The sequence below is a fragment of the Pteropus medius genome, unplaced genomic scaffold, assembly GCF_902729225.1.
Source record: "Pteropus medius unplaced genomic scaffold, Ma_sr-lr_union100, whole genome shotgun sequence".
Classification (NCBI taxonomy): domain Eukaryota; kingdom Metazoa; phylum Chordata; class Mammalia; order Chiroptera; family Pteropodidae; genus Pteropus; species Pteropus medius.
This window is the reverse complement of record NW_024356249.1, coordinates 1,738,477-1,749,300: the sequence shown is the minus strand read 5'-3', so window position 1 is coordinate 1,749,300 and position 10,824 is coordinate 1,738,477. Positions and strand designations below refer to the sequence as shown.

Sequence of the window (10,824 nt, the reverse complement as noted above, 5' to 3'; positions counted from 1 at the left end):
AGAACGATAAGCAATTATTAATGCCAAGGACTCACTAAGAATAAAATCAGAAAGACATGTGAGCTTATTGGAGAGAAATATAGACTAGGAGGCTGAAGGAGATTGGTGATGAAGACATCACAATTTAAAGCTAATTCCAGACATCTTTGATACATTCCCAAGCACAAGGTCACAAGGTCATTTGGATGCCTGCATCTTGTGGCCCACTAAGTATCTTGGAACCAGGGTTTATCTCTTTCAATTTTGGTTCCATCAGAATTCCTAAGACAGTGATTCTCATGCTTTAGAGTACATGTTAATCACCTGGGAGCGTTTGTTGGAGATGCTGGTACCTGGGCAGCATCCCAGTCTGCTGACTCAGAGGAGCCCTGGGGATGATTCTGGTGCTGATGGGCTGAGCCCATCCTCTGAGTGGTACTGCCTTAATGGAGTCACACTGATTGACAAGTGTACGTCTTGTGCCGCTGGGAAAGAAATTTGTGTTTTTACTCCCACTAGTCTCCCACCAAAAGCTAAAAGCAGAGACTAAGCAAAGGGAAGAGGTCTAAAGAAAAAAACAATGGAAAAACCTCAAGTTTTACATTAATAGATGTATTTCTAAAAGACTGTATATAAATCAAATTTGTGAGTTAATCGTCTTTCCCTTTACTTAAACCCTAATGTGCTATAGCCCTTTTTGATTTTCACATGCCTAGTGACTTTGCCACCTTAAAAATGATTAAGATGATAAATTTTGTTTTTTACAATAAAAAAGAAAAAAGTACTTAAAAAATTTACTAGACAGAGCAACTCTTGGAAAAAAAAATCAGAGAAGCCCTCGCAACCTCACTGGAAGCTGATTGCTTAGAATAAAATGAGCAGCTGCTACTCAAACGTATACAAGAGTCATCTCACAGATATAGTATCTTACACCTGTTAACTTCTGGTTAAACTGCTTAAGTCTGAGCCCTTCATGGTCTTGTCTTTCTATTTCCTTATGACCAAGCAGTACTAGTTAGTGATCTCTTTTCAATTCCTTGAACAGGACAAGTTCTTAGGTGTTCTCTGTGCCTCAAACACTTTTCCCATTTTTCTTCTGCCTCACTCTTATTCACCCTTTAGAGCCAGCTTAAATATCATTTCCTTAGGGAGGCCTTCTTCAAACTCCCTACTGAGGTTTGGGCGTTCTGCTGGTCTCTCGGTATCAATCCATCAGTCCTTGCACCCTCCATAGAAGTCTGGATCTTTCCTTTGTAGCATTTAATACAACTGTATTTATGTAATTAAATAATAATAGTCTCTCTCACAGGACTGAAAGTTCTACCAGGTAGGGACAGTTTCTCTTGCTAATCACTGGATTACCAGGGCCCTAGTACCTTGCAAGCAGTAGGCACTCAATACTTTACCAGGTACGGCTTCTTACCCCCAAATCCATATTATCAGATATTCTCAAAGGAGTAGGTGGAGAGGCACATAGAGCTTCTGAGCTTGGTGGTGGAGACAGTGGCTGAACAGCCAGAGAGATGAAAGGCTTTTGGGCTAGTGAGGTGGGGAAGCAAGAGGGGGTAATGAGACTAGGGGGTGCTTATGTAATGAGTTTCCCTTCTATTCCCCAGCACCCACTCTCTCCCCAAACAAACCCTTCAACAATAATTTATGCATTCATTTCTTTAGCGAATGAGATAAACCTCTCAGATCATAAAACCGAGACCAAAATAATTTTGCAGAACTAGAACATGTTCAAAAAACCAGTCACACTTTAACTGGATCAGACTTCAACATGGAGGTGATTGTTTTCCGCCAAAAAATCTTCAGTACAGGAGGCCTACACCCCAACATGTGGAAAGATCACAAATACACTTTCCTCTCTCAGTCACCGAGGAAGAAGTTTTCTCCCCTGATGGGCCAACACTATTTCTTTTTTGTTGCTCTTTTCCCTTCTCCCTTCCTTGGCTTCCCTTTTCCACGAAGCTTCTTCAGGCGCATCTGCTCATCCTTGAAGTCCTGATGCTCATCTCTGAATGGAGAAAGAAAAATAATGAGCCAGTATGTTTACCAGACTGGAAAAGTACACCAATCTAGCACTGTTCCCTTAGGTGGTTCTGGTAATCAGTCCTTGAGTTCCACAGGGCACATGCTTAGCTTGGTGAACAAGGAGGACGGGGGTCCCCAACATACACGTTGTATTCCACGGTTCATTTCTAATCGCAGTTTCCCTCACAGAAAGTGTCACAAATAGCAGTTGATTCTCAGGCCAGCAATGAAAACCTATGTTAACTATGATACAATCCTAATGATTACCCCAAGTTTCCCTATAATACTAAGACTAAACACCGAGAGTAGCAGAAAGTGGGTATATAGTTACACAGACTCCGAGAGCCCCAACAATTAGCACCTACTACAAGGGGGAGAGGTCTGGAGGAAGATGCCTTAGTGGCAATGGATAATTTACACAAAAAGGCTCCAGGGGAAGGCTCAGGCAGATGGAAGCCAAATCAAAAGACATTTACTTTAGGGACCAAGGCAGTCAGGACTATACATGTGGATGGGGTTTAAGACAAAGACTGCCTACGGTGTGTAAAAATGTTTGCATCCTAAGATCAAATACCTAAAGAACAGTATGGTGTTTAAATATGTAAGCTCTGGAACCCATCTGAACCTGGGTGCAAATCACAGCTCCACCATTTAGTCGCTGTGTGATCTTGGATAATGGTATATGAATTCAATGTAAGGGAAGGGTTTGCTGGGCCCAAGTTTCTAACTCCCTAGGCTGTTTTAAAATAGATTGGTTTTATAGGGCACACTGTTTCAGTCTGTGAACATGATGGGCACAACAGACCTCTCTGGGATTAGCTATGGTTGCCTCAAATAATCTATTCTCAACAGAGTAATTCTCCTCAAATATAAGTCCTATTGTGTTACTCCTCTGTTCGTGATCCTGCAAATGGCTCCCCATCTGCCCCAGAGCAAAAGCCAAAGCCCTTACCACGGCCCTCGGAGCCCTTCGTGACCTGCCTGCAGTCCTGCTGCTCACCCCTGGCCCGCGCTCTCCTGGAACAGGGCGGGCACACGTCTGCCTCAGGGCCTTTGCTCTGCTCTCCTCTCTGCCTTGAAAGCTCTCCCCAGGACCCACTCGGTGCCCTCACCACCTTCAAGTCTTAGCTTAAACCCCATTCTCAATCAGGCTGACCCCGACTGTCTTGTTTAATACTGTGATCCGTCCTCCTCCCGCCCACCGAGGGCCCTGTCAGCACCCTTGATCCTGCTCAGCCGGCTCTACTACTCTTCCCACAGCATGTTCGACTTCGTAATGCAGCATGCAATTTACTTATTTACTACGTTTTCTCCCTTCTTCTACCCTCCCTTCCCTACTTCCGTCCATCCGCAGCCAGAAAGAAGGCTCCGAAGACAAGGGTCTTCATCTCTGTAGATGAAATAGCCCATGCACCCGCTAGACTGAAGGAGTCACTGTTTCGAGGAACCCGTGATTCCCTCGCCCTTTGCAGATCTTTGAGTAATATCTTCTTTACTGAAGATTATCTTGTTTCATCCTGTCTGATGCCACAAGGGGCCTTGTGTTCGAGGTACCATTTACCATCGCTAGTGACCATGAAAATAATTGTGCTTTTTTATGGATAACTAAATGCTAAGTATTTTTTTCTGGTCCCCAAAGATAGTCAAGGCTTTATTTTTCAAACAAATGGAGAGTGGCAGCAAACAGGTACATTAAAATAGCTGAATATGATTTTGTTATGGGTTGTAATTTTCTACTCAGTGATATTTTACTTTGAGTCCTAATAAAATTAATTTTTATTTTGAGCCCAGACTAATGGCAAGGAAATTGCCCCCAAAATATTCCTAGAAATCAAAATATGTCATGAATTATAATCTCTAATAATATATTAACTAAGAAAATCTATTTTGTTCAGTGTTGTTCCATCTATGCCCATCTTAAGTGCCCACACATGGAAGGTACTTAAAAAACATCTGTTGGCTACATGAATGTACCAATCTTTTGCTATATCGAACGAACTAATTCTTTTATTAGAATGAGCAGTCCCAAATTAATTTTTCTATTGTTGCCCTAATACAAGTCCAATTAAAACATGTTAAATTAAAAAAAAAAAAGTAGGCATTTTAACTTTATACAATAGGCATTGTTTGAATTCTTTTATAACGAGCATACATTAGTTAGGCAATTAAGACATTTTTTAAAGAATGTGATCACATAGGTATTTGATCTTTTTTCTTTCTAGACCAGTATATAGTCCTAAGTTTCTTATACATACACAAACATACGAATGCATGGCAGAAAGAGCCTACTACTCTTACTATTACACACTGTTATTCTATTATACTATTACATAATACTCTTAAAGGTAAACTACTGTTTATTTAGGCCAAATTAGTATATCAAAAAGGGTACCAACTAAATATGCCAGAAGAGGGTGGAAAGAAATAAGAACTACAACGAAACCACCACCAGACAGGAAAGGAGGCTCCCCGTACTCTGCTAAGAAGCAGACGGCCGTGGGGCAGGGACGCTCTCTATCTGACCCACGGGAACCTGCTCAGTGTTTAGACCAGTTCTCCTGCATCCGTTTAGAGTGCCCGGATTAATGACTTCTTAAGCATCTCTCTATAGCTGAGTATTTAGTCAATGTTAAGTCATGTTTTGGACATAATTAAATTATATCTTTCAATAAGTGCATGTGTCCTTTTATTTTTGGTATGCCCATTATGGATACTTTGAAAGCCTTTCACCCCCAAATGTACCTTATGAACTAACTGGGCACTATTATAAGAACCACAAAACGATAAAGATAGGAAGACTATTTGTTTTTCCTTTTCTGATCTACTAAAAACATCTCTTACAGGTTACTCTTTGTGTTTTTTGTCATTACCTGTAGAGGCCAAGAAAACGCAGTGTCCCCATGAGCGCAAAATAAGTGTTGTGATCTGGATACCAGTCATAAGTCTCCTTCCTCTTGGCCAGAGGCTGCTCACTAAACAGTTTCACCACTTTCATGGATTTGGAGTCAGTAGGCCTGGCGACCTCACCAAACAGCCGGGCACTCAGACGAGTCATGCGCAAGGCATATTCTGAGAGTGAAGACATTTCTGGAGCAGCAAGGAGCCAGAGCCCCTGAAGAAAATGAGAAGATAAACAGGTTAGTGTAAGAAATTCCCAAATTATCTAATGAACACTTTAGAAAATGGAAAAATAGCAAGTCACACGTAAATCCGTCAATGTTGTTGGCAGCACATGCCTTGGAGTTGAGAAATATCCACAGTCTGTTGGTGTTTCCTTTGCATTACACTTGCAAAACGTTTCACATTCGATGTTCACATACTATTATTACTCCTGTGTTCCACTTCCCTCTTTACATGAACTATTTTGTGATTGAACGGGTTATTTACTGATAGTTTACCTATTTGTAGGCTAGGTGAGGACAGAGAAACAAGTTTTCCTACCACAGCATTGTTATTATACCTTCAGAAAACACCCACCTAAGCAGTCTGCAGAATAAATATGCTGACTGCTTGCCATCTAAAGGTTTAATCATGGCAGAGAAATAATTATGCTGTTGTCTTTATTATCAGCCCTTTGAATACTGTTCTCCTCAAGGGCTCCAGATGGCTAAGAACTGCTAATGAGTTATGAGGTCATTTAGCCTCTAGGTTGCTGGATTGAATTCTGCCTAGAGACTGAGAGCCATTTGGGAAAAACAAACAGAGATAGTAGTCTTATAGAAATAAACTCGACACCTCAAAAGATTCATTTTATTCCTAAATAGAAGGCACTTATGAATTGTGATGTTATTTGTCTTATCTTCCATCTTATATATTCTGCTTATTATAATGCTGCATATATATTATTAGCTGAAAACAGTAACTTTTTCCTCAAAGGCATAGAATGTTGAAATAGTTATAAGAAATTTACCTGTAATATAGGAAATTATAGCTAATATATATCAAAAATTATATAGGTGATATATAAAGTCAAGATTGTTGCTTGTGGAATAACTATCTTATCCCATTCTAGTTCAGATGTAGAGGTAAACTGTTGGCAGACTACGATAATTTATGTGAAATTTTTGTAGTGAGATGAGACTCTCTGCTGGCTAAAGACCATCTTGGCAGATAGTTCAGCTGGGATGAAAAGGAGTTGACCTCCGAACAGAAAAAAAGGCATAAACCTATCTTGAGAAAACAATGGGAGAAATATACAAAAACCCAGTGACACCAAGTAAATTTCAAAATATCTCTTGCAAGAGAAAAAACAAAACCAGTGTTTAAAGAATGTTTCATGTCCATTTCAAGATCCAGTGAAAGAGTAGAGGCTGACCTCAAGCCAATTTCAGAACTGTCAGTCTCAAACCATTTACCATTCTGAAACCAAGCAATCTTGGGCCAATAGTGCCACCTGAAGGCCAGCAATGGGAGAACTGTCAGATCCGAGGTCTCCCCCCCCCCAATCTGGGATCCGTGCAAGCCTTGCTTTCTTTCCTTTTCCTTTTAGGGTGCTCAGTTCCCAGATTCACTTTTCTCCCAACTCTTGCCCCAGCTCTTGGGTGGGGATGGATTGGGTTATATTTTCATCAATGGGAAAAAAAGTCATTAACAATTTAAAGTATAAATAGAGAATAGTAACAAATCAGTACTTTAAACCGCTGAAGTCCTCGTAAATGTCCAGAAATTGCCTTCAGAAGCTACAAAAAGTTTCTTCGCATGCTTTATCTTTTTTCTGTCTCCCACCTTTAAAGTTATGTTTTTCCAAACATCATATGAAAAACAAAACTAAAAACAAACTTTCTTAATCAACTTTACTTTGTTTTGCTTAATAGCTATTATGAAATCAGAATAGATTTCTGTTGCAATAGCACAGTATTTGCACAATTAGTTAATTGTAAGGTGGCCTAGGAACTACTAGCTGGGTTATTCGGGGCATATTGTCTCTAAATCTGAGTTTCTTTTTGGGGAAATGACACTTGTGGGACTACTGTAAGAAATAAGACAGTGGCACTCAGTAAAGGACACCTAAAAAAAAAAAACCAAAAACAAATCTAACCCTGTTTGTCATAGGGAAGGGGATCAGTAGCTTGCTAACCGACAGGTAGCAAGGAGGAAGGGACTCATTAGGACTGTGGTCACTGAAGCTATCACAGGATGCTAAGTTGCTTCAATGCCCACTTTGGAATGTAGCAAATTACTGAAGCACATAGCTCATAAATCATAAGGTCTCATTAGAATCCACTGGAACATGGTTGTATCACAAAATCCAAATCCTATAACTTTTATGATGGAGAAGGGGAATAAGCCTCTTCAAACCTGAATCTCTCACTAGAAACAGAACTACTTGCTAAATAGAAGGAAACTGAAAATGGTTATTATTACCAATTACTGCTTTGTAGTCTCCTTCCACAGAGCATACATATACATATGTCTCTGATAAAGAATGGCATAGCAGCTTGATACACTTTTTCTTTTTTACATATGCTAAAACAGCTAAAAAGTTCTGCTGTCCATAAATATTGGCCCTACTTCTGGCAAATAGCCACTTTTTACTAGCTTTAAATTTTTTAAAAATTCAAAATCTTTACTTAGGTACTTCAGGACCCTGGTATGCCTTTTTACAGATTCTTTAATTTTATCTTTAAAAAAGTATGATGTTCCTGTTAAAAGCATTAAAGTAAAAGGTAAACAGTCTACATGTCAATTAGATTTTTATTCATATGAAGCCATTTTAAGGGATATAATTATATCGCTTTTCTTTAAATGTAAACTAAAGAAAACAGTATCATGAAGAAAAATAAACGAGTTGGAAATGCTAAGCAAAAAATTACTCAATTGTGCTGAAGCAAAACATGTTAAGCCCACAAGAAAATGCCTACATTCTTACTTTGGCATAAAAGGGCAAATTTCTTTGATTTTCTGATAGGTCTGATGCATTTAAAAGGTCAGGTTTACTTCAGTATTGGCTTTGTATTAGGTTTGCCGGTTTTTCTTTGAATAGTGCAGACGAAGTGCTGTTCTTAGCCTAGATATCCCTTAGCGTGGTGAATCTCATGGAACTGTACAAGTGTATGCTGAAATGTGTGTGTAAATCCTGCTGCGGAGAGAGCTGGCTCCAGTTTTCAAAATCCACTGGTTAGTGGATGGAGAGCACCAGCTTTGGAGTAGAAAACTGGTTGGAATCTTGCCCCTGCACTGTAATGGCCATCGATATTTGCAGTAGTGCCCACTGTGTTCTTTGCCGCTGCTTCTTCATCTACCGCACGAGGACAGTTATACTACCTCCTGCGTTGTGGGCTGACAGGCAAAACTCATGGCACAGTGCCTGCTCTAACAGTCATCAGGCTTCAAGGAACTCACGCACACGTGTTTCACAGAAAAACGATCTAAACACAATGCTTTACTATTTTTCAAGTCTGGCACCGATTATTTTACTGGGTCGTAAGGACATGAATGGCTCTGAATATATATTAGCTTTATTCAGTTCAACAGGAACATCCCCAAACCCCTCCACCTGATTGGATCACGCCTGCCTGTGATGGAAGTAATGGTGTCAAATCAACCGACGTTTAAATCGGCAAGGTATTTCACAAGCATTTTTCTTAAAAACCACTTTAGTATATTTTCCTCAAGCTGGTCATAAAATTAATCTACATGCCCCACACGAAGCTACAGTGCAGAAGGCCTGGCAAGCAGAGAAACTGAGCTTTGAAACCTAGCTAATAAGGACGAGAGTAACTGCGCTTGAGTTAATTACGCTGGCGTCCATTTGGTAAATCCCCCAATGTGCGCAGGCAAAGGCCAAGCTGTTTGCATGATATCTGCGAAAGCTCCGAGCTGCTTAATAATCAAATTGACTTGTCCTGGTCTTGCCAACTCCACAAGGTTGTAGATCCCCGCGGGACCTCTACAGCTATCACCCATATTTCACTACAGAGGCCCCCCCGCGAAAGTCACGGACATCCTTACCAAACTGTGACCTTCCTCTCCCGCGCGCCCCTTTGCCGGAAGGCCCGCCCCCAACCCGGCTCCGAGCCTCAAGGGCCGCGGCGGCGGAGAGCCGTGGAGACACGCGAGCGTGCGGCTAGAGGGGACCTAGCGTAGGGCCCGCGACCGCCGGCTGGCGCCTCCGGCTGTGCGGAGGGCGTAAGAGCCGGCGGTTCTGGAGGTACAAAGGACTGGCTTTCCTGGAAGGTCCTGCAGGGTTCGCTAACTGTATTTCGTTGGAAACGGCTGCGCAGCTACCCCCCAAATCTCTGAAGCAGAGGCCAATTGTGTGCCGTGTGGAGGAAGATGAAATGCTTTCTTTTTACTTTTCCATCTAGCACTCTTTTTCTGGGCGTTTTCTTTCTTTTTTTTTCATTCAGCCCAAGCTTTGACGCGTTCAAGGGCATGGCTTCCGCTTCTCCACACATCCTCCAGCAGTGTGGCCAACGGGAGGCCATTCTTGATATTCTCTTGCGGGATTAGGGACACTATTTGGAACACTCTGCCCCTCTACCTCACTGGCCTGGAAACTTCTTCAGGAAGTAGGGAAGGGATGCTTAGCTGACTCCTCAGTGGACATTACTTAGACATTGCTTGGTAGATAGTAGAAACACAGTAAGTATTTCGTTCCATACTAAATCTGCTCTCAAGTAAACCACATCTCATAGGCATTGTATGAAACATGAACACTACTTATTTTCTGAGCATTATTCAAGGCCTTTTATAAATACTCTAAAATGTACCCTAGAAATAAGGCAAATCAGCAGCGAGCCATATACCTAGTAGGTATTCTATATCACTTTCCGCCTATAGAATTTCATTATGTTTGATAGCAATCTATGCTATAGAATTTGCTTTTATCAAGTTAAGTTTTAACTTTACAGTCTATGATATAATAAGTAGCCACATAAACTTGGGTCTGGTGTGAGAAGTTTACTACGGTTACATCTACAGATGGCATAATGAGTATCCCTCATCTTTTTTTGCGTAGCTCAGTAAAAAAAAAAAAATGTTCTGGGTAGAAAGTTGACCTCGTCTTCAGTGTTTCTGTGGAGTTGGCTTGCTTTTATCTAATGGCCACCGAATCATGTAAACAAGGAGGCTTCTTCTGCATGCTGGCTGTTAGAAAGTTTAAAGCCAAATTTGCAGTGGATTCATGGTAAGAGCAGTTACATGTATATTTGCATAAACTTTGTTGTTGGCTTTATTTTGTATATCTGTCTTTGGTTTTTCCCTATTTGGGTTAACAGTGTGTTTTGTGAATCTGTAAGCTACCATAACTCTTTCTCGAAATATAGCAAGGTATAAAGAGTTACAGGTGGCCATGTACCCGGGGGACTTTGCACTATGAACCTCATTAAGTCAAGTTCATGGCATTCATGTTAGTTTCCTGAGCCTACTAGAACAAAATACCACAACCTTGGTGGCTTAAAATATCATCACTTTATTTTCTCACAATTCTGGAGGCCAGAAGTCCAAAATTAGTATCAATGGACCCAAATCAAGGTGTTGACAGGGCCATGCTCCCTAAGAGGCTCTTGAATAAAATCAGTTCTTTGACTCTTCCAGCTTCTGGTTGTTGCTGGCATGCATTGACCTGGGACCACATCACTCCAATCTTCAAGGCTAGCATTTTCAAATTTCTCTCTGCTTTCTCTTCACATCACCTTCTCCTCTTATGTATCAAATATCCTAATGCCTCCCTCTTACGGATGTATAGTTGTATTTAGGTTGCACTTGGATAATCCAGGATCATCTCCCCACCTCAAGATTCTTAATTTATTCATATCTGCAAAAGCCCCTTTTCTATATATTGTAGAATTTATAAGCATTGGAGATTAG

General features: G+C 40.9%; 1 protein-coding gene across 1 annotated transcript; it reads right to left on the bottom strand.

Annotated features, from left to right (window-relative positions):
- Positions 1-570: 570 nt before the first annotated feature.
- On the bottom strand, positions 571-9,090 carry MRPS33 (mitochondrial ribosomal protein S33). The gene is made up of 3 exons (XM_039860968.1): positions 8,965-9,090; positions 4,884-5,125; positions 571-1,996 (listed from the first exon to the last, which is right to left on the bottom strand). Exons 2-3 carry the CDS (start codon positions 5,096-5,098, stop codon positions 1,891-1,893), a joined length of 321 nt encoding a protein of 106 aa, XP_039716902.1. The 5' UTR covers positions 5,099-5,125; positions 8,965-9,090; the 3' UTR covers positions 571-1,890.
- Positions 9,091-10,824: the final 1,734 nt, after the last annotated feature.